This window comes from Lycium ferocissimum, chromosome 1, assembly GCF_029784015.1.
Source record: "Lycium ferocissimum isolate CSIRO_LF1 chromosome 1, AGI_CSIRO_Lferr_CH_V1, whole genome shotgun sequence".
NCBI lineage: Eukaryota > Viridiplantae > Streptophyta > Magnoliopsida > Solanales > Solanaceae > Lycium > Lycium ferocissimum.
Genome location: NC_081342.1, coordinates 6,902,043 through 6,925,695, shown reverse-complemented (window position 1 = coordinate 6,925,695; position 23,653 = coordinate 6,902,043). Strand labels below are relative to the sequence as shown.

Here is a 23,653-nt window from a genome sequence, read left to right as displayed (position 1 = left end):
AACTTAATTTATTGGGAGGGAATTATGAATTTAAAATATATATGAAAAGAAGTATACCTTCTTTGAACTTGGAGCAATGTTCATTTGAACAAGTAAGCTTACATTTCAATGCCTTAGAAGAAATAGAATGAGGACAATTTTTAATGCAAATTGCTATGCAAACAGGATTGCCCAAACATGCTAATCTACATTTTATATCGCAGGACATTTTAAACGTAGTAATAGCATTACTATTTGCTAAAAAAATCATAATAAGGAGAAATGCCACTGTTAGAACCTTTGTGAAATTCATAATTTGTAATATATGTATTTTATACCTTTGTATCTGGGATGCTAGATTTTAGAGTAACGCTATTTATAACCAAAGATTTCAGCTGAATTTAAAAAAAGTTATAGTACAATCTGATAATGAAATTAATATTAGACCCAAATAATAAATATAGTACAATTATAGTTACAGTTGTTACCAAAAAATAAATATAGTACAATTTGATAATCAAAATTAGAACAAAAATAATAGTACAATCTGCAAACTGTAATTTGTATAAAACATTAACTATCATATTATGCAACTCTAACTTTTAATTTAGGAATAATTTTAGAGATATCCGTTCAAGTTTGGTTTCATAACATTAATCCCTAGTGATTTGCAATATTATACTTATACCATTTATTTTAATTTCCTAATGACAATTATTTTAAAATCTTTATCATTAATACAAAAATGAGAACAATCTGACCACTATACCCTTTTTAGTGTTAGATACTCTTAATTAAGTAATGAGTAAGATTTACTTTACTCCCTTAATCTTTAATGATTGGGAAAAATTATCCTCTTCATCTTTTAATGGGATCAACAACTCCCTTGAGCAACATTTTCCTGTGAGCTTTAGAATTATTATATTTTTGGTTCAACTCCTACATACTTGAAGAAATAAAAAAATAAAAAACTTATATTTCTGTTGGGATTGTTCTTGTATGCAACATGATTCATATTAAAGTTTGCCCAAAAAAATTGTAAAGTAATCGTCTTCTTGTTTTTCTATACTAGTTGGAAGATTAAATTATTCTGACGGATCTATTATGCCAAATTGAAATACGATCAGTGACAAAATGGACACAATTGCTATAATAATGCTGCTTAGAATCCTAATGTAAATGCTAGCTAGATCTGGTTGAATTTTGTGATATATAGTACTTTAGGCTCATTAAGAATTTTTTAGTGTAGAAAGCAATTGCAACTTTTGAAGCTCTTACTTACTAGGATTAAGAAGAATTATTCATTTTCAGCTAAATAATGTATGCTACACAAAAAAAACAGTTTCAATTTAATATTGGCGATGCCACTATCTTTAGGCTTTTGAGTCTAGAATCATATTATTCTAAGGATGCACATACAAGATCACTTGTAACGGGCACATACATAATTTGGTGTTTTAATCTTTAATATGTCGGATTAGAATAAAAAATAATAATTACGAAGCTCACGGAAAAATATTGTTAAAGGGGGTTATCTATCCTATTTAAAAATTGACGGGTCATTATTGATCAGCCACTAAAAGTTAAGGGATTAAAGCTTACCGAAAATTATTGCTTAAGGAGGTTATCAATCCCATTCAAAAGGTGGAAGGGAGTATTGTTTTCTAACCATTAAAAATTAAGGGAGTAAAAGTAAAGTTTAGAAGAAGTGAGAGTGATTTATCATTTAAAGAGTGTAGATATGATCGTCATTGTTCTTCTTACACAAAGTAAATAAGCAATATATTTATACTTTAAACCTGAAGGGAGCTTGATATTATGAAGTTAAACCTGAAGGAATTTTTTTTTACAATTATTTACAATCAAACTCCGGAGTATCCAAGAGTTTGAACTCGTATAAGCTCGAACCTCATTTCAAATTTTCGCATTTTCACAAAAGATATTTTTGTATATTTTCGTATTAGAAGTAGTTTATTTTTATTTTTTTTTAATAATATTTGGGTTATTTTTCAACTACAAGTCGAAAAACTGGCCAACCCACGCACACAGTTTGAATTACCAACAGGAAGAACCAATTTCTTTTTTCGAACAACCAATTAAAAAATCATGCCATGTGGGCCAAAACTAACACGTATGCTACTTTCGAGTCACAGTTTAGGACACATAGTAAAGTAGTACATTGTATAATATATCCATTAAAATTAAAAACCGGATGCCGCACACAACACAAACATGTGTAAATCTGACAAATAAAAATATAGTCTCAATTTTGTGTGCTGTAACTTTTTTGTAATAAATAAAATACTTCACCAGTAAATAAAGAGTCACTTTGTAATAATATACACCTTAAAGCATCACAAAGTAAAACACACACACACATATAGCATCTACTACATAAAAGCAAAGTGCAGAAAAATGTCTGGTCTGATAAATCTTTGGACGACTGAATTTGCAAAGTTGCAGAACGGGGCAAGTGAAAGTCAAGGTGCTAAATCAATTATCTCAAAAGGGTTGAATCCAAAAACTGAATTAATTAGTGAAAAGCATGAGATTAAGGAAGGAAATTGGAGATTAAGGAATTTTGAGTCACTAAAGAAGCTGCCAATTCTGGAGAATTATTACTCTGAGGCTTCAATTTCTATGATTCTTGATTGTGTTAGCCCTTGAAGGAAAGTGGACATTGATTTATTACATTTTTTTTTTTTGTGTTTTCTTTACATTGATTTTTATAATGTATAGTTTTAATTTGGTGTCTGAATAAGTTTCTGTATAGATCTGATTTCCCTTTAACATATTCTTTTAGGTTGTTTAAACAGAATATTATTATTTGTATAATTAACTTTAATTACATTATTCGTTGTAATCTAAATCCATAATTATTTTCCCTGAATTGGTAGTGACCCTTTCTATTGTTCTATAATTTTGGAGTCCAGCATAGTTCGTGCCCTTTGTTGTGACCAGGGAGTTCCATAGTTTGGGTTGGTGATCGGGTTTTGATTAAAATTAAAACTATGTGTTGGATGGTCATGATATGGCTCTTTCTTTTGATTTATGATTATAACTAATTTAATTTTATTTTTTTTTTTTACGTGAAGAATATTTTTCGGATTTGTATAATTGAGAGTTTTAATTTTTAAGTTGTCTAATTTGTAGATATTCACTTTAAATCCATAATAATGGTGATTTCCCTAGGGCTCGAATGACTAACCAATTGAATACGGAGTATTTAGTAACATATTACAGCATGTTACAAAATTCAATTCTCCGTCAAAATGTTCAGGAACATTTCCATCAGTTGATAACATAATAGTCGCTATACAGTTTTCTAGACATTTGGGATTTATCTTGCAAACAAGCCTTTCCTCCTTCACATCCTCGCAATTACGTACTTAATGTGTAGATGACCAAAAAAAGATAATGGGTGACAAAAACGCAAATCTAGTAAAGCTATTAAGATTGTAAATGCTCACAATTTTTTTGTTTCTACTGACTATGAGTTTTTTGTTAAATTTATTGCTATGTAACTATTAAAAGTATCATTTTATGAAATGATCAATTTGGTTTGATCGCTTCGTAATTAGTTTTTTTTTATTTTGTTTTTACTTATTTAATTAAAATCCTATCTTACTATTTAACCTAATATTTTTTATACCTTAGCCGCAGCCTAGTTTTTCTTTGTAAATTGAGAGTTTATTTTTTAAGTTGTCAATGTGTAGTATTATAAAACGACTGAAACCATATAATTTATTCAAATGTTATATTTATTTATGTAACATAAGTAGGTCTTCGTACCTCATGTGCTAAAATACGTCGGATAGGTATCAAGATAATTGATGGTTAAGTGATCTCTTAATGAAGTGAACTATATACCGGAGCCTTTTGAGAATACTCTTAATAAGTGTTAAAGTGATGCTTGTTTATGTTAAATCATTGCAATTTATTATGGTTAAGTGATTTAATGAAGTGAATATATACATTATTAATAAGTGTTAAGTGATGCTTGTATATATTCAAACACATATTACATATTCATTGATTTGGTGTAAACCTGGGGTGAGTAAGTTTTTACCGTTTAAGCCTTTTCTGTGATAACCATATTAATACCATACATTATAAAATAACATGTAAGGACCATCCAAACAAGGTGTTAGTTAATTTGGTTCCATTTTTAGTTAACAGTGATACACCCTACTTCTGAGGAAGAGACTTCCAAGTCAAAGGTCTTCGTCAACCCTTCATAATTGTGTGAAGTAAAGGCAATTTCTACATTTTACAACACCAAAAAATTGTTCATCTTCAAATCATATACTCCGTACTTACCTTTTGATCATGGCTGAAATTCTATACGAGCTTGCTGCTGAAATCTTGAAAAACTTGGGTTCCCTTGCAGCTCAACGAGTAGGATCATCATTTGGGGGACGAAATAATGAGCTTCACAAGCTTTCTACTACAGTTTCTTCAATCCAAGCTGTACTCACTGATGCAGAGGAGCACCAGGGGAGTAGCCACCAGGTGAGGGAATTATTAGGTGTTTGCCTTAATTTTCTTACCATAATTGAGTAGTAATTCTTTTCCTAAAATATGAACTTTTCATATTTGACTAATCTTTTTTCTTGAGAAAAGGGTTTTGAACTCCTATAAATTAAGGCTTCTTCCTTCTCCACAATAAAGCCTTAAGGGGTTTGAGAGTTTTTTTTAGGGGAAGAATTTATGAGCCAAGTGTTACCTTGTTACTTGTGTGAACCACTTATTCTCTTTTATATAGTGAATTGCTCATCTCTGCCTGTGGAGACAGGTGGTTGATTAAACCATGTTAAATTATTGTGTTTCTTTTGGCATGTTTCTCTTTTGTTGTTTGATTTATCGTCTTTTAGTGTTTACTTTGTTACCTTCCGCATGACACATGGTTATTTCGATCCTAACAGGACTGGATAAGGAGGCTTAAAAAAGTTTTCTATGAGGCTGATGATCTCTTGGATGACTTCGCCACTGAAGTTACGCATCGAAAACTGGTGAATAAGGGGAAGATCTTCTTCTCAAAATCAAATCCTCTGCTTTATAATCTTAAGATAAGTTATCGTTTCAAGGAAATTCGAGAAACTCTAGATCTAATTGCAAAAGATATGGCCTCCTTAAACCCAGTTGAAGGGAGGCGACCTTTGCTTCCGAGGCCTAATTCAGTTCAATTGAATTTGGATAGAGAGACTTATTCATTTGTGCCTGATGGAGAAGTGATTGGAAGGAATGATGATAAAAAGGAAATTGTGGAATTTCTTTTGGATTCTGAGGTTGCAGAGAATGTTGTTGTTATATCAATAGTTGGCCTTGGAGGACTAGGAAAGACCACTCTTGCACAATGGGTGTATAATGATGAAATGGTTAAGAAAAATTTCGATAAAAGATTGTGGGTTTGTGTTTCAGATGTTTTTGAAGTGAAAATGATTGCAGAAAAAATCGTCGAATCTGCAGGAGGGAAGAAGGCTAATTACCTTCAACTAGATGCAGTACAAAACGAGCTTCGAGAAATGCTTGATGGGAAGAAGTATCTGCTGGTGCTCGATGATGTGTGGAATGAAGATGCCTTAAAATGGTCGAGATTGAAGAATATGTTGATCGGTGGAGCCCAGGGAAGTAAGATTTTAGTGACTACCCGTTCAGACGTGGTGGCGGAAGTTTCAGGAAGTATTCGCCAACATAAATTAGGGGACCTCTCAAAGGAAGAGGCATGGACATTGTTTGAAAAAATGGCATTTGAATGTAACAAAGAGAGCGAAAATTCGAATTTGGTGGAAATAGGAAAGGAAATTGTGAGGAAGTGTGGAGGAGTTCCTCTTGCAATAAGGTCAGTAGGAAGCCTACTACATCTCAAAAGAACAGAGGGCGAGTGGATATATTTCAAGAATCAAGATTTGTCAAGAATCACACGAGAAGGCAACGATGTAATGGCCATTTTGAGATTGAGCTATAGTTACCTTCCTCAGCATTTAAAGATATGCTTTGCATATTGCTCCCTCTTTCCAAATGATTTCAAAATTCATAGATTTGACTTGATTGATATGTGGATTGCTCAAGGCTTTATTCAATCAACTACTAACAACAGAGATAATGTGGAAGATGTTGCAAATTCCTATTTCATGGATTTGTTAAGAAGGTCATTCTTTCAAGAAAGTGAAGAACATGAATCGTTTCCACACTTTTACAAAATGCACGATCTTATTCATGATCTCGCGAAAGAAGTTGCAGATAGGGAGTTCATCAGTATCAAAAAAAACGAAGATACAGAAGTTGTACCAGAACAAACTCTCCACGTTTCTTGTTTATTCCTGATTGATGATTCATCGGTATTTCCCAGTCCCTTCTACAGGAAGCATATGAAGTTGCGGACATTTATTTACCTAAATGACTATATATATGGTTTCATGTGCAATTCAACTTTGGGGAGAATGATTTCAAGTTTTGAACGTTTGCGTGTTCTACATCTATGTCACCTGCAGATAGAACTTCTGCCTCAATCATTAGGTGGACTGAAGCATCTAAGATATCTTGCTATTTCTTCTGAAAGAGTTGTTACTTTACCAAATTCCATCACAAAATTGCATAATCTACAAGTTCTAAAATTGGTTAATTGCAGTGAACTCAAAAAGTTGCCAAGAGATATTTGGAGATTGGTGAGCCTTCGACGTTTGGTATGTCAAGGGTGTCTCTCATTAACCCATATTCCACCAGGACTTTGGCATTTAGCAAGTCTCATGCATTTGGATTTTGATTGTTGCTTATCCCTGGAAGATATGCCACCTGGAATTGGCCAATTGACGTCTCTACGGACATTGACAAGTTTTATTGTAGGCAAAGAAAGTTGCATATCTGGTCTGGCAAGTGACAAGTTGAATGAACTAAAAGGCCTTGTTGATCTTAGAAATAGATTAGAAATAAAGTTCATGGGACGAATATCTGCAATTGGAGAAAGAATGCCCACCGATGTAGTGAAAAGAATGAAACATCTTCGACAGCTGTGTGTAGAGTTCAAATATGGAAATCGTGAGGATGATACTGGAGCTGATCTGATAATGTTGGCGGCCCTGCAGCCGCACCAAAACATTGAAAGCTTGCAAATAGAAAAGTACGGTGGGTCAAGGTTTCCAAGTTGGTTGATGGTTGAGAATCTTGGTTTTTTGCTACCTAAGCTTGTTAACCTAAATATAAGATGGTGTCATAAATGCCAAAAACTTCCACCACTATGGAAACTGCCTTCTCTCCGAAGTCTTGTACTATGGAGTCTTGGCTTTGTGGAGAACATAGATGGACTTGAAGGTGATGATGATAAACTCATGCTACCATCAAATACTCCTACATATGAACTCTACTTCGCTTCCCTAAAACATCTTGAATTGGGGAAAATAAGTGAGAAGATATTGAAGCAAATTCTTTGCCCACCTCATCATCATTCTCCTCTTCACGATTTAAATAATTTGACTCTACATTCTATTGAGGGCCTAGCAACTATGCCAGAGGATGTGTTCAAGAGTCTCGCGTCACTCCAATCCTTGTCTATTCGAAACTGCAGAAATCTCGTCTCTCTATCCACATGTCTAACTCATCTCACTTCGCTTGAGTTTCTATGTATAGATGATTGCCCTCTACTTGACTTGTCCATCGAAGAAGCAATGCGATTTGAAGTCCCGGGGAATTTATCAACTTTCAGCGTTTTCAGGCTTGACAAGCTAACATCGCTTCCACTTTGGCTCCAACATTTCTCGGGTACTTTGAAATTAATAGACATTTGGGAATGTCCTAATTTCACGACAATTCCAGAATGGATAGGCGACCTCATTGCCCTTAATTCATTGATGATTAATGGTTCCCCTATGTTGACATCCTTTCCAGAAGGCATGCGATCTCTGGCGGCATTGCAAATGCTAATTATTAGCAGATGTTCATCAGGCCTGAAGCGAAGATGCCAGAAGGAAGTAGGGGAGGACTGGCCTAAGATTGCTCACATCCCAAGAGTTTACATATAAGTGATAAAAGATTGATAACCTGGTGCAAGTAGAGGTAATTATCCTTTTACAGCCTGTTTGAATTGTTGTTTCTAGTCGTTTCATAATGCATTGTTATATACCGAATTATGTTGTGTTGTTGAATCAATGTTTGGATTGAAAGATGAGGAGTAAATATTTCAAAAGGTCATTCAACTACGAGGAATTATGTAGTAACGTCATTTAATTTTGTTCTATATCAATAAAATCACTTAACTTAGAGCTTTTCTCTTATAAAACCACTCAACCAAATTTGTCATCAAAAGAATCTGACATGATGGAAAAAACAAATTATCCAATTATATCATGTCAATAATGTCTGGAAAATGGAAATATATGATGGAATTTTACTACATGTATCACTATTCTTTTTCTTTTTTTAGGCTTTTGAATTGTTCTATTTAGTAGTTTGCATATAAATACATGAATATGATATACATGCTTGGACCAAAAAAATTTGGAAAAGGGCCAAATATACCCATGTACTATGAGAAAATATTTAAATAAATCTTCGTTATACTTTCGGTCCAAATATACCCCTGCTGTTATATTATTGGTTCAAATACACCCATCCTCCGTTAAAGTTGTCCAAGATGGATATTTAATCCTATATGGCACTGACAATTGATGAGGTGGGTGCCATGTGGCATGCCACCTCAGCACCCCTAACCAATTTTACCCCTCCCCTATTTGTTCTTCCACCGCTAAAATTTCCTTCCCCTCCATCAATATTGCCACCATTAAGTTAAAATAAATGAAGTTTAAGGGACATTTAAGGTTCTTTCTGAAATCCCCATATTGGAACTCCCAATAAGTTGCTCTCTTTTTTGTTTTATTCATTTTACAAAAATATTATTATTTTTGTTTATTTATCAAGTTGCTTTCTTTTTGGATGGATTCATTTTTGTAAAGATATTATTTTGTTTATTTATGAAGAGATCATTTTTTCTGACCTGCTTTAATATCTGGTAGTTTTTGTTCGACTGTGCTAAATTTCAATAAAAATCTGAGCTAAATATTAGGGGCCAAAACATTTGGTTATAATTTTCTATCATGACCTGGGAAAGGAGGGGGGGATGTATTGTTTGCTGTCAATTTCTTAAATCATTACTTCAAGCTGAACATTATTTGACTGGTTCATTGCTATGGGAACCTAGAAAAAGAAATGAGAAAAAAGGGAAGAACTTGAATTTTTTAAATAATTTTTAGGTAGAAAATCAGAATGATGGCAACATTATGGGTCATAATGAATGCATGAAAATCCCACCTTATTTATGTTCCCTGGCTTGTTATTTTTTAAGATTAAACGTGCCTGCACACTCTAGGTTCTTGCTATATTGAAAATTGAAGAACTTAAAAATAAAACATAAAAAAATCTTGCTTCTATCATAGTACTAAATTGTTTTTATATGCAATCCCCCTCAAATCCCCTACTCACTAAATCCCAAATAACTTTTCTGGGTTTCTCAATTACATGACATAGAACAAGGTTCAAACCAGTACACATCTAAGTAAACACAGAGTTTATGAAAAAAAGAGAGCCAAGAAAAAAAAAAGGAATGAAGAATCAGCATGCAAAACCAAGTGATTGGACGAAGCAGCATTGTAGCAGTAACTTCTCATGGTCATCATCATTATATTGAGCACCTGGTTTTCAAATTTATTTTACCCTTTTATTATTTTTCTTAATACTCGCAAAATCCTGAAAATTCTTATGAAAATTAAAGACTTCCCAATTCCCTGATTATGTTGTTTGTGAATAATTATCATGTAGAAACATGGCCGGAGAAACTTCTTTGCATATGTGGGGCCAAGTTTCCTTTCTTCCTTAGCGTATCTTGATCCAGGGAATTGTACGTCACTTAATATTTCCTTTCTACGTAGATGAGTTTTCATAATCACCGGCTGTTTCAAATTGAATAATCACGAGATCTGTTAAAACAATTCTGGCTTTAGATGAAGACCCATTTTTGATTTGTGGCTAGGTGGGTCGAGTGTAAGATATGGGTCTTCTTTAATTTTGTTTTATTTGTGGAGTTCATGGGCTAAAAAATTGCGTAATTTATTTTGCCATTTAAGATTTTTATGACAAATTTGGTTGAGTAATTTTATGAGGAAAGCTCTAAGTTGAGTGATTACAAAATAAGGTTGAATGACTTTGCTGTATAATTCCCATAGTTAGTGATCTTTTGAGATATTTACTCAATAAATTAGTTATGTGAGCTCTAAACTAAAAATTTAGGCATGAAAAGAAATATTAGTGACGTACAAGTTCAAGATACGCTAAGGAAACAAGGAAACACCCGACATATGCAAAGAAGAAGCCATTTTCTACATAAGAATTATTCACAACCAACATAATCATGGAACTGTGAAGTTTGTAATTTTCATTATATATATATATATATATATATATATATTACTCTCAGGGACATCCTAAAGAAATAAAATAAATGATGCAAAGAAAAATGTTAAAAATATTTATCTATTATTAAAAATCCTTTGAGCTCAGAAGCGGAGATTTCATTCGCGGGCAGCAAGGTTTTAAAATATTAAAGTACCTAGCCCGTTAGTGCAAGGATTATGGGCTTTCGGAAAGCTCTCAACTGGTTAAGAATTGCTAATAGTTATGTGGTGATTGACATAGATAATCCGTTAGTTCTTCAAGCTCTTCTCGAAAGAAAACATTTCAAATATTTCTTATTTCGATTCTTTTGTTTTCGATTGTGAGACACTAATGAAAGATTTTCAGTTAGTGTCTGTTTCTCTAGAAATCAAGTTGCTCATGCTTTAGCTAGAGCGGCCGTTTCTATGTCTGGTTCGGTTATTTCTCACGTACTTACTTGTATTTACCCTCGAACCTAAAGAGTAAAATTAATAAATTTTCTACCCATAGTAAGATAAGATAAATTTGAACAATTTATCGGGTATATAATGACCCTTTAAAAAGGACCCGAAATATCCAGAGGGGTTTAGAAAGGGTTTATGAGAAATGTTGAATTTAAGCAAACGGATTTCGCAATTGCAGCTAAGGCGTTTATCAACAGCAATACGAAAGTATAGAAGATGAAGGCGACTGGCTTTATTCATCTGAATGGTGGAACTCTACTTCCGATGGACACACTGTTTTCCGATCAGTGTCTGATAAGGGAAACGGCGTCGTTTCTATTGTAGCTTTCCCTTCTTCCCGACCAGTTCAGTTCTTTCTCTCCCTTTATACACTATCTATACACTCTGTACTTAGTTTGTAAACAAGATGGCCGAATGGTATTTGGCTGTAATTTCCCAATCCTCTTATGTAGTATTTCAATAACTTCAAAGTTCTAACTAGGATAAATAGTTGAATATGCTCCTTTTATTAGCTAAAGAGAGCTATTAAGTTATAGTTCTAAGGCTTTGATTGATGATTAATGGTTCCCCTATGTTGACATCCTTTCCAGAAGGCATGCGATCTCTGGCGGCATTGCAAAAGCTAATTATTAGCAGATGTTCAGCTAATTATTAGCAGATGTTCATCAGGCCTGAAGCGAAGATGCCAGAAGGAAGTAGGGGAGGACTGGCCTAAGATTGCTCACATCCCAAGAGTTTACATATTAGTGATAAAAGATTGATAACCTGGTGCAAGTAGAGGTAATTATCCTTTTACAGCCTGTTTGAATTGTTGTTTCTAGTCGTTTCATAATGCATTGTTATATACCGAATTATGTTGTGTTGTTGAATCAATGTTTGGATTGAAAGAAATTGGTAAATATTTCAAAAGGTCATTAACTCAAATTATGTAGTAAGAGATTTAATTTTGGAATAAAATTGGTGAGCCTTCGAGCTTTTCTCTTTATAAAACCACTCAACCAAATTTGTCATCAAAAAGAATCTGACATGATGGAAAAAACAAATTATCCAATTATATCATGTCAATAATTCTGGAAAATGGAAATATATGATGGAATTTTACTACATGTCACTATTCTTTTTTTCTTTTTTAGGCTTTTGAATTGTTCTATTTTAGTAGTTTGCATATAAATACATGAATATGATATACATGCTTGGACCAAAAAAATTTGGAAAAAGGGCCAAATATACCCATGTACTATGAGAAAATAGTTAAATGACAAGTTATCTTTTATTGTAGGCAAAGAAATTTGTTATATTATTGGTTCAAATACCCATCCTCCGTTAAAGTTGTCCAAGATGGATATTTAATCGATATAGCGACAATTGATGAGGTGGGTGCCATGTGGCATGCCACTACAACCGATTTTACCACATCACTGTTGTTCTTCCGCTTAAAATTTCCTTCCTCCATCAATATTGCTTACCATTAAGTTAAAATAAATGAAGTTTAAGGGACATTTAAGGTTCTTTCTGAAATCCCCATATTGGAACTCCCAATAAGTTGCTCTCTTTTTTGTTTTATTCATTTTACAAAAATATTATTATTTTTGTTTATTTATCAAGTTGCTTTCTTTTGGATGGATTCATTTTTGTAAAGATATTATTTTGTTTATTTATGAAGAGATCATTTTCTGACCTGCTTTAATATCTGGTAGTTTTTGTTCGACTGTCTTTAAATTTCACTAAAAATCTGAGCTAAATATTAGGGGCCAAAACATTTGGTTATAATTTTCTATCATGACCTGGGAAAGGAGGGGGGATGTATTGTTGGCTGTCAATTTCTTAAATCATTACTTCAAGCTGAACATTATTTGACTGGTTCATTGCTGTGGGAACCTAGAAAAAGAAATGAGAAAAAAGGGAAGAACTTGAATTTTTTAAAATAATTTTTTGGTAGAAAATCAGAATGATGGCAACATTATGGGTCATAATGAATGCATGAAAATCCCACCTTACTTATGTTCCCTGGCTTGTTATTTTTAAGATTAAACGTGCCTGCACACTCTAGGTTCTTGCTATATTGAAAATTGAAGAACTTAAAAATAAAACATAAAAAAATCTTGCTTCTATCATAGTACTAAATTGTTTTTATATGCAATCCCCCTCAAATCCCCTACTCACTAAATCCCAAATAACTTTTCTGGGTTTCTCAATTACATGACATAGAACAAGGTTCAAACCAGTACACATCTAAGTAAACACAGAGTTTATGAAAAAGAGAGCCAAGAAAAAAAAAAAAGGAATGAAGAATCAGCAGCAAAACCAAGTGATTGGACGAAGCAGCATTGTAGCAGTAACTTCTCATGGTCATCATCATTATATTGAGCACCTGGTTTTCAAATTTATTTTACCCTTTTATTATTTTTCTTAATACTCGCAAAATCCTGAAAATTCTCATGAAAATTAAAGACTTCCCAATTCCCTGATTATGTTGTTTGTGAATAATTATCATGTAGAAACATGGCCGGAGAAACTTCTTTGCATATGTGGGGCCAAGTTTCCTTTCTTCCTTAGCGTATCTTGATCAGGGGAATCGTACGTCTTAATATTTCTTTTCTACGTAGATGAGTTTTCATAATCACTTAAAGTTTCAAATTGAATAATCACGATGTTATACCCCATTTTAACCGAAGGTTAAAAAAGACAACATGGAGATTCCTATATCGCTTGTTTTAAGGAGTCGCCACCTAATTGATTTTAAGGTGAATTAGGGCACCTAATTATTAACTAAGGTAAATCTAACTAAACCTCCGTTAATAGTCTGCTTAACCAGTGTGATTCTAGGTAAGGGTTCTATATTATCCTAAAGGGAAGGGGTTAGGCATCCTCTAAGATCCGTTAACTACGGTTATCCGGTCAAATTTAGGTTAATTAATTAAGGTTAAAGATGCAAATGCAAATTTTACGTTTTAAGAAAAACGGCTGAGAAATATTGTTAAGATTTTAAAGAAAAATGTAATAATGTTGTTTAGAATAAGATTTACAGAAAATAATAATTTGCATAAAAGATGACTTTAAATGCTATTTTAAAATAAAATTTATAAAAAGTTGCTTAGACCTTAAATGAAAGCAATGATGATATTTAAGATAATGCTTGTAAGAATATAGTAACTTGCATAAGAGAAGAGTTTAAATGCTATTTAAAATAAAACTTATAAAAGTTGCTAGGCTTTAGATAAAAATACTATTTAGGATGAGATTTGTAGAAAATACAATAATTTGCATAAAAGGAAACTTCAAATGCCATTTAAAATAGACTTGCAAATGTTGCAAAGACTTTAAATAATAACGCTGATGCTATAAAAAATAAGATTTGCATAAAATATATAAATAGAAGAAAAATGCGAATTTATGCCCATTTAATGAATATTTGAAACAACTCAAATGGTGAGATATCAATTGATTTTGCGATTTAAGAGTGTTAACAAGATTATATTTTATTAACTACATTTGGCAAAAATGTGCATAATTTGGATAATCCTTAAAAGATGTCTACAGAATATTCTTTGATTCCTACTTGCGTGTTAGTGGTGTTAAAATTCCCAAGATGATGAAATATGATTCCTTTAACTCAAAAATATCAGTTTACGCTTATTGAAAATCCATTGTTCTAAGAGTGAATATTATAAATACTATAAGTAACTTTAATATAAAAGAAGAAAATGAAACTTATGGAACTAATTACTAGTTTTCTTAAATTAACTACCCATTACTAAAACTGAACCCACTAATTTTCTAAATTCCTCTAAGTCAATAAAATAAAATAGAATAAATAAATAGGATAAGGTGTTAGACATACAAAGCAAATAAAAATACATAACCATAAAATAAGGAAGAGAGAGAAGGAAAAGAAATGAAATGGATCCGGCCCATTTTGAGGCCCAACTGCTGGAACTGTTCACGTTATTGGGCCTAAGCCCAGTGATTTTCTTTGTATTGCTGCTGCAGACAGAGTTAGACACGAGAGGAGTCATGTTGGGCCTTTGGCCCAACGCCGAATGCGGGAGGAGACGAGTTCGAGCGACTCGTATGCGATAGTCATGCATAAACGAAAGATAAGGATTAGTATGGATCTAGATGATTAATAATGCAAGATTCATAACTCAAAGAAGGAAATTTCAAATATTATCATATAACAATAAGAAAAATTAATTTTTAATTCGGCTAAGACAAACAAACACGGCCTAAACAAGAGATTGTAAAAGAATGGGCAAAATGGGTAGAACCGTAAATTAAGTCCAAGGCCCAACACAGGTAGAGACAGGGTGAGACCCGAGATTTAACAACAGTGATGAAGTAAAGATCCAAACCATACGATATTCAAAACAGTCCCAATAATTCACACTGAGCATACAGTAGAAGCTCAGCAGCTAGAAGGGGAGATACTGGCCCGAATATAACAGACCCGTGGCAGTTTAGACATATGCAATGGCCAGTATACGCATGATATTCGGAGCATACATGGTATACCTGAAAGGTATACACTAATATACGACCTTGGTATATACCTAGTGTATATTAAGTTCTATACACCATGTATACTTTGAGGTATATCACACCACAAACAAAAATCAGATAGAGAATATGAGGAGATAATTCAACATGGGCAAATTCAAAAATGCAAGAAGAGCAAAAAGAAATTGATGGTCATCTCACATACTCCAATACAAAAAACAAAACATATCAATCTACGCTTACTTAACAGCCTGCGGAATAAGTATGATCCGATGAGCATATGCAAAATCTAAGAGAACGAACGCATACTCCTAAATGGACAGTTTTAGACACACGTGTGCAAACTACCGAGAGGCAAAGGCACTTCTTATTCCTAAGTGGAACATGCTCAATTTGACAAATCCTTTATGGCTACGTTTAAACAACACAGACATGCATTTAAGTATACAACACAGACTTTAATGAAACAGTTGTTGGCCTCGAAGGGGCAGTAATAGCTTATTCAAGAAAAGGCAGCAACCAAGTAACAACAGTACATGGCAGTAGGAAGGCCAAAACGCAGCAATATAATCTTTTTAATTGGAAGTCCATAACAGCATATTCAAAATATTCAAATGTGACTTGATGCCTTATCTTGAACTCATTCTATTCTTAACTAATCAAAATCCAAAATATATTTCTTTCCTTTAAAATACACCTGATTCATACGTAGCTTGAAATATAACATATAATATATACCAAATCATGATGCCTAATTCAAAGCACACTGGGAAAAGGAACCATGCCTAAAAATACTCAAAGGATAAGTACGAATAGTAGAATCTAGCACTCGACTTCTCAACTGAATTACAGGGAAACGACAATAACATTGATTTGGCATATTTAACTCGAGTTTTAACTCATGAACACACATCAACTTAAAGGGCTGCATCGAGTTGAAAATCAAAGACTTATGATGTGGAGATTTCAAAGCTAGTACTTCAACATACAATGATTATCCTCCTACTTCTCTTACAGATTCATGATCATCCTTTTTGGACAAAGATAGTAAGACAACAACCAAGTGCAAGATCTCAATACCTATGACTTGTGGGTATTATGCTTATGATCTGAATATAACCTGTTATTTCCTTTAAGCTCACACTAGAAATACATGACTTCTCAAAGACTGTTTGTTCCTTTTGGTAGATTGACTCTTATCACATTAAGCAAACGAACATGACTCACAAATAATCATCGCTAGCATCAGGCAATTCACACATTAGATTAAAAAGGAGAGTGTTTTTTCTTTAACTAGCAAGCCTTATTTTGAGAAGAAAACCAGCCTGTTAAAAAAAATCAAACTCATGAAAATGCAGTCTCATTTTAACCTCCTTAAGACAATGCAAACCAGCCCAAGAACTGAAACTGATGTATATTAATAGCTCCAAACAGCACGTCAATTTTACCTTATGCTGATTTTAAACCAGATTTATTTATCTTATCCACAAGCCATTAGTCTTATCATAGTACAAACTGGATATGCTTTCTCTATATTACAATTTTCAGCCCTCGACATTACTATATCATTACCGAAATACATCAAATCTTATGGGGATGTTCTTTGCTAACATAATTGGGAGCAAATGGAAATCAGTTACAGATTTTAACTACTGATCATGCTTGACCTAACAACACTATTTGATCAAGATTCGAATATCCTACCAGCTAATTAGCCAAACTCACGGCAAGGCGCAACTTAAATCAATGAACATAAGTAACTCCTTCATTCGAGTTAACTTAAAACCAAATTATCACACCTAATATGTAATTACATAAATAGAGCCAAACTCGATAATTAAGCCATCATACGAAACTGATTAAGTTTGAATTAATATCGACAAACAAACAGACTATCTGTTAAACCAAACTAACCTAACTTAACTATAATAACATATTTTTATCACAGAATGACAAACTAAAACAAACAGAGTAACCAGAAAATGCAAGACAAGAAATAAAGAATGGAGAATTACCTTCGGGTGCAGCGAAGTGGGTGCGAAGGTTTCGATCTAACCTCGAACACTTCAAATCTACTTTTTTCACGCTCGGATTCAAACAAATAACAAGGGCAAAACAAAAAGGGGAATTTAGTGCTGGAAATGATGTTTAGAAAATCAAACTAATCCTTAAAAAGGGGAATTCGTGCGATTAAAGGCTGGTATTTCTGAAGTATTCAAAGTTGGAGATACAACTTTCATTGAGGGTTTTTATGCGGCTGAAAACTTAGTTCTTTCGGAATTACCTCAATCAAAAAAAAATCCTCTCTTTCAAGCGATTCAAACGCCCCTATTTATAGGGTTTTGCTTCGTATTGTGTTGAAATAATAAAAGAAGACGCGTGGGGAACAGAGGGAATAGGGATGGCAGTGAGCGTGGGGAACAGGGGAAGGTGGAAGCGGCAGAGGCAACGTGGGGGGTGAAGGAAACGATGAAGGAGAAGAGGGAAAGAGAGAGAGAAGGGATGGGGGTGCGGCGGAGGAGACGAAAAAAATGAAGGGAAACCCTCTTATTTTGAACGGGAATGGGTCGGACCCGGTCCGTTTGTGGACTGGGTCAATTTTGACCGTGTATTAAAGTATGGATTGGGTATTAAAATGGGTTGGGGTGAATTGGGCTTGTATGTGGACCAATAATTTGGCTGATGAATAAAATGTGGGCTTGGGTTGGTGAATTTTTAACATGGGCTGCTAAGTTGTTGCTTTAAAATATGGGCTAGGTATCAAAACGTGGGCTGATCTGAAAATTGGGTTGGGGTGAATTAAAATGTAGGCTTCTAAATTGAAGTAAAAGACCCATTTTGACTAATTATATGCTGACATGTATTAAAATATTATCTCATATAAAGTATGTATTTATTAGTACTCAGATAAAAATAAAGTGATGTCGTAATAGCCGTGCGATAATATGTTGAAAATCAATAGTAAATAAACGCTATTATTTAATTATGCGAAGATAATTGCGAAGCGTGTGCATAAGATAGCAAAATCTTTGAATGATAAAAATCGAATAACAATAATACTGGTAGTAAATAATAATAACGAAATAATAGTAATAATAATAATAATAATAATAATAATGGTAGCAGTAACGGTTATAAAAGATAATGACAGGATAATGAAACGCCGGTATTAATAAAAGTTAATAATTATAGTAAAAAATGCAAATAATCATTTTTAAAGTTGCAAAAATATTGGAAGCGAAAAAAAATAGGTATTTCGGAGGAAAGGTGGGACAAAATTGGGTGTCAACACACGAGATCTGTTAAAACAATTCTGGCTTTAGATGAAGACCCATTTTTGATTTGTGGCTAGGTGGGTCGAGTGTAAGATATGGGTCTTCTTTAATTTTGTTTTATTTGTGGAGTTCATGGGCTAAAAAATTGCGTAATTTATTTTGCTATTTAAGATTTTTATGACAAATTTGGTTGAGTAATTTTATGAGAGAAAGCTCTAAGTTGAGTGATTACAAAATAAGGTTGAATGACTTTGCTGTATAATTCCCATAGTTGAGTGATCTTTTGAGATATTTACTCAATAAATTAGTTATGTGAGCTCTAAACTAAAAATTTAGGCATGAAAAGAAATATTAGTGACGTACAATTCCCTGGTTCAAGATACGCTAAGGAAACAAGGAAACCTGGCCTCACATATGCAAAGAAGTTTCTCCAGCCATTTTCTACATAAGAATTATTCACAACCAACATAATCATGGAACTGTGAAGTTTGTAATTTTCATGAAATATATATATATTACTCTCAGGGACATCCTAAAGAAATAGAATAAATGATGCAAAGAAAAATGTTAAAAATATTTATCTATTATTAAAAATACTTTGAACTCAGAAGCGGAGATTTCATTCGCGGGCAGCAAGGTTTTAAAATATTAAAGTACCTAGCCCGTTAGTGCAAGGATTATGGGCTTTCGGAAAGCTCTCAACTGGTTAAGATCAGCTTTGCTAATAGTTATGTGGTGATTGACATAGATAATCCGTTAGTTCTTCAAGCTCTTCTCGAAAGAAAACATTTCAAATATTTCTTATTTCGATTCTTTTGTTTTCGATTGTGAGACACTAATGAAAGATTTTCAAGTTAGTGTCTCGTTTCTCTAGAAATCAAGTTGCTCATGCTTTAGCTAGAGCGGCCGTTTCTATGTCCGGTTCGGTTATTTCTCACGTACTTACTTGTATTTACCCTCGAACCTAAAGAGTAAAATTAATAAATTTTCTACCCATAGTAAGATAAGATAAATTTGAACAATTTATCGGGTATATAATGACCCTTTAAAAAGGACCCGAAATATCCATAGAGGGGGTTTAGAAAGGGTTTATGAGAAATGTTGAATTTAAGCAAACGGATTTCGCAATTGCAGCTAAGGCGTTTATCAACAGCAATACGAGAAAGTATAGAAGATGAAGGCGACTGGTTTTATTCATCTGAATGGTGGAACTCTACTTCCGATGGACACACTGTTTTCCGATCAGTGTCTGATAAGGGAAACGGCGTCGTTTCTATTGTAGCTTTCCCTTCTTCCCGACCAGTTCAGTTCTTTCTCTCCCTTTATACACTATCTATACACTCTGTACATATTTTGTAAACAAGATGGCCGAATGGTATTTGGCTCTAATTTTCCCAATCCTCTTATGTAGTATTTCAAGAACTTCAAAGTTCTAACTAGGATAAATAGTTGAATATGCTCCTTTTATTAGCTAAAGAGAGCTATTAAGTTATAGTTCTAAGGCTTTGATTTCTATAATAAAGGTAGTACAATGCTGCATGTGTTGTAAGTACGAGTTCGAATCCAGCTGGTGAATCCTGTTTTGTACTTTAGTGGAGAAGAGTAGAGGAGCGGGCCAATTATTGGAAGCTGAAAGTTGTGGGTAAAGAATGGTTCTTGGGCCTAACTCAACCCCAAAAGTTAGCTCATGGGGTGAGGATAATCCAAGTCGATATATGGAGGCCAATTACTCATCCCATTGTGGGACTCTTAACTCTGTGTGTGTGTGTGTGTGTATGTACACACTTCTAAAGTTCTCTGGAAATGCAAATTATGGGAATGGAGTCCACATGGAGGGAAATGGGGATATTGAGGATTCATATAGCTGATTCTAACTAGTTTGGGATTGAGATGTTGTTGTTATTTTTGTTATGGGATGTGATGTTTCCACTAAAAATGGATTTTTATTTGAATCATTACTCATTAGTAGAAATAAGAAAATGACTTATTTTGTCAGGAAAATTGTTATTGGGCAAGAATAGAGAATTGGCTTCAGAAGAGGTATGAAAAGATATATCCGGGGCATGAACACAATGGGAATTTCAGGATTCTTGGTTACCAATGGCGTAATCTTCACTTTAACGACGACACTCGCCAAAGCACCGTTAAAATTATGGCTGCTTACAGGGAATCAGATCCTGGTTCGATATGCTTGATGCAACAGGCAGAGTGCCTCGCCGTTCCATGTAAATATTGCAATCTTATTTTTGTGCTGCAGCTCCTTTGCAATGGGTTTGCGTGTAGAACATTTTCAGGATGCATATGCTTTTTCTCTGTTTGTGGTAGTAAGCTTTTAGTGTCTTAATTTCCTACATAGAGAGGCAGACAAGGCATGCTCTAATAATAAAACTAACGGATGAATGGTACTATTGTTGCCTTATTCTTTTCAATAGCTGGTTGATCCCCCTAAATAAGTAAGTTTTTTTCTTAGTTTTGCATTTGGTTCTTGAGTTGGTCTGGTCTTTGTTATCGAGAATTAATTTTGCTGCTTTACTATGAGAAAGGGCATAGAGGAATATACAAGTTACTCAGCTTACAGCTACCTTTTCTCTTTCCTACACCAATTCCTTTGCATGATTTCTCTCTTCTTGTGCAATGAATCTCAATTTTTGTTAAACCGAGTGTAAAGATGGTAGTGATATTGAAAATAAAACTAAGATGAATTAAGAATGTCAGGCACTTTTCTCATGTCAGATCCCTTTACTTTAAGTACTGAGGGGGAGGGGGGGTTTCAATAGGGTAAAGTATGCCTTATCCTGTACTAAAACTTATTCAATGTGTCATACTTGTCCAGTTCTCCTCAAAGATAATCATGCTTTCACATTTGTTGCATCTTTTTGATATCATCTTCTCCACAGATGTGAAGAGCATGGTCTCTGCTGGCTTGGCTACCATAGCATCTTGCAAATTTGATCTTGAAAGTGCAGTTTATGGGAGAAAACCAATGAATATTTTATGCATTGGGCATGGTGGAGGAAGCATACCTTTGTTTTTGGCGAGTAAAATCCAAGGTTCGGAATGCTTTATCCTGCTTATTCTCCCTTTTAAGCCTCTGAATTTGAGCATTCTTTTGGTGGCGTTGTGTCTTTTGACATTGTCTGAATGGGAAACCATTATCCAATCCTTCTTATCACTGGTTCTGATATTAAAGACACATATTTCTCCTCCTTTTGATGTAAAAACTCATCTTGAAGGCAAGTATTGAGGCGTATAACCTGACATGACATGATGCAGGTAAAGATGATATAGGAAACTTTAGATTATGTGTTTCTTGAATTATAGTTGGTCCCTCTGATAACTCAAATATAATACTGACTGAATTCTTCCAACTTATAAAGGAACTTCATTTTTCTCTAGAAGATATATAGGATGCAAGGTCTGGTGGAAGAATAAATGACAGAATGAGTGCCTTTTAACTTGAATATTGCTTGTGATTTTGGTCTGTAGGTTTTGTTTGGATCACATGGACAGGGGGCTAAATAATGAAGTATTTGTTCTCTGTGTCAGAGAAAATTCATCCAAGTAGTTTTTGTTTCGTTCACATAGATGTGGGTAAATGATGAAGGAGAAACTTTTGTTCCTAATAGTAGAACCTGGAGCACTGTTATACAAATATTACAAAGTTCTATAGTGGTCTCTATAGTTTTTTGATTTGAAATATGTTTGTACAATGAACATCTTGGATTGTTTCTATTATTGGTGAATAGATATAAATATCAGATTGCCTAGAAGAGAAACTATGTGTTCTCTGCTTTTAAATCCTATTCTCATGTTTACTTCTTAGGACTTCAGTTTCTCTCCGTTGTTATTGAAACTTTGCGTGCACTTGTTCCTAAACTAGCTTTTGCTTGTTTTGACGTACTGATATTTTCCCAACTACAATGTATCAGGTGCTGAAGTGCACATAGCTGAAATTGACCCTGTGGTTATCTCAGCCTCAGTCCAAGCAATGGGGTTCCCATCTTACTCAGTTATGACCCCATCTGGTAGTCGTGCACAGTCAATTCCTGATCCTATTGAAGAAGTACAATGGAAAGGCATTCATGAGAGGCTTCAATTACACGAATCAGATGCTGAGAAGTTTCTCCTTGAGAACAAAAATCTTTATGATCTAGTTTTCATCGATGCCTATGACGGGGAAGATATCTTTCCTCACGCCCTGTGGGATCCACACTCTCCTTTCCTCAATGCTCTCGCAGACCAACTTCACCCCGAGCATGGAACCGTTGTCATAAACCTTCACTCAGATGTAGACTTCAGGGATGCTGATTTCAGTCCACCTGGTTCTCACCTTTTGCCGATGGGAAAGTATGTTTCTAAAGTGTGCAGAGCATACAAAGAAGTTTTGTTAGGGAGTAAGAGTTCCAACAATGGTCTGGCTTATGTAGTGTCTGTGCCTTGGGTATGTAATACATCTCTTGTTGTGAGCAGAGGTTTAGGAAAATCTAGTAGAGATATGGTTATGAAGACTATCATGTCTAGAGCTCTAGTTGTTGAGAATATTCTTGACTTGCCATTTTCTTGTTTGCAATATCTGAAACGAGGTTTTACTTTGGTGAATTAATATGAATTAAAGTGTTTTGCCTTCTCTTTAGAGACGTCGCTATTAACTTTCATCAAGAATGGCGTTTGTCCGAAGTTATATATTAAGACATAAAAACATTAGGTGATTTCTTTTCATGTCTAAAATTTAGTGGACAAAGTTACTCGATATAAGTGTTGGTAATAGGTAGCAAGTATTAGATAGATTAGTCGAGATGCACGCAAGTTTATCTGAATGTTAATAAAAAAAGAAGGGAATGGAGCTTGTGACATGGAACCCGTATCTTAACTTGTACATTCGCCCCGACAGATTAGCATGTTTCAAAACCAAGATTTATTTACAGAAAGTATTATCAAGGAAGATATATTCCCACATCAAGAGAAGATTACAAGTAACACATTTTGACATAAATCGAATTGCAATGTAGAGAATAT

The 23,653-nt window shown here is 34.0% G+C and overlaps 2 protein-coding genes across 2 annotated transcripts; both read left to right on the top strand.

Moving 5' to 3' along the window:
* Positions 1–4,140: 4,140 nt before the first annotated feature.
* On the top strand, positions 4,141–8,166 carry LOC132039065 (putative disease resistance protein RGA3). Its single transcript, XM_059429633.1, has 2 exons — positions 4,141–4,491; positions 4,905–8,166. The coding sequence occupies exons 1-2, from the start codon at positions 4,309–4,311 to the stop codon at positions 7,995–7,997; spliced, it is 3,276 nt and encodes a 1,091-aa protein (XP_059285616.1). The 5' UTR covers positions 4,141–4,308; the 3' UTR covers positions 7,998–8,166.
* Positions 8,167–10,980: 2,814 nt separating this feature from the next.
* LOC132038997 (uncharacterized) lies at positions 10,981–23,268 on the top strand. The gene is made up of 5 exons (XM_059429557.1): positions 10,981–10,996; positions 19,724–19,939; positions 20,634–20,862; positions 21,535–21,687; positions 22,567–23,268. The coding sequence occupies exons 2-5, from the start codon at positions 19,736–19,738 to the stop codon at positions 23,238–23,240; spliced, it is 1,260 nt and encodes a 419-aa protein (XP_059285540.1). The 5' UTR covers positions 10,981–10,996; positions 19,724–19,735; the 3' UTR covers positions 23,241–23,268.
* Positions 23,269–23,653: the final 385 nt, after the last annotated feature.

What these genes read in the sequence shown, in the direction of transcription:
- LOC132038997 (XM_059429557.1), top strand. Translation starts at nt 19,736, where the DNA reads ATGTTGAATTTAAGCAAACGGATTTCGCAATTGCAGCTAAGGCGTTTA. An exon ending in CTTTCCCTTCTTCCCGACCA is followed by an intron (nt 19,940 to 20,633) that starts GTTCAGTTCTTT and finishes TTATTTTGTCAG; the next exon opens with GAAAATTGTTATTGGGCAAG. An exon ending in TTTGGCGAGTAAAATCCAAG is followed by an intron (nt 21,688 to 22,566) that starts GTTCGGAATGCT and finishes ACAATGTATCAG; the next exon opens with GTGCTGAAGTGCACATAGCT.
- LOC132039065 (XM_059429633.1), top strand. Translation starts at nt 4,309, where the DNA reads ATGGCTGAAATTCTATACGAGCTTGCTGCTGAAATCTTGAAAAACTTG. An exon ending in ACCAGGGGAGTAGCCACCAG is followed by an intron (nt 4,492 to 4,904) that starts GTGAGGGAATTA and finishes CGATCCTAACAG; the next exon opens with GACTGGATAAGGAGGCTTAA.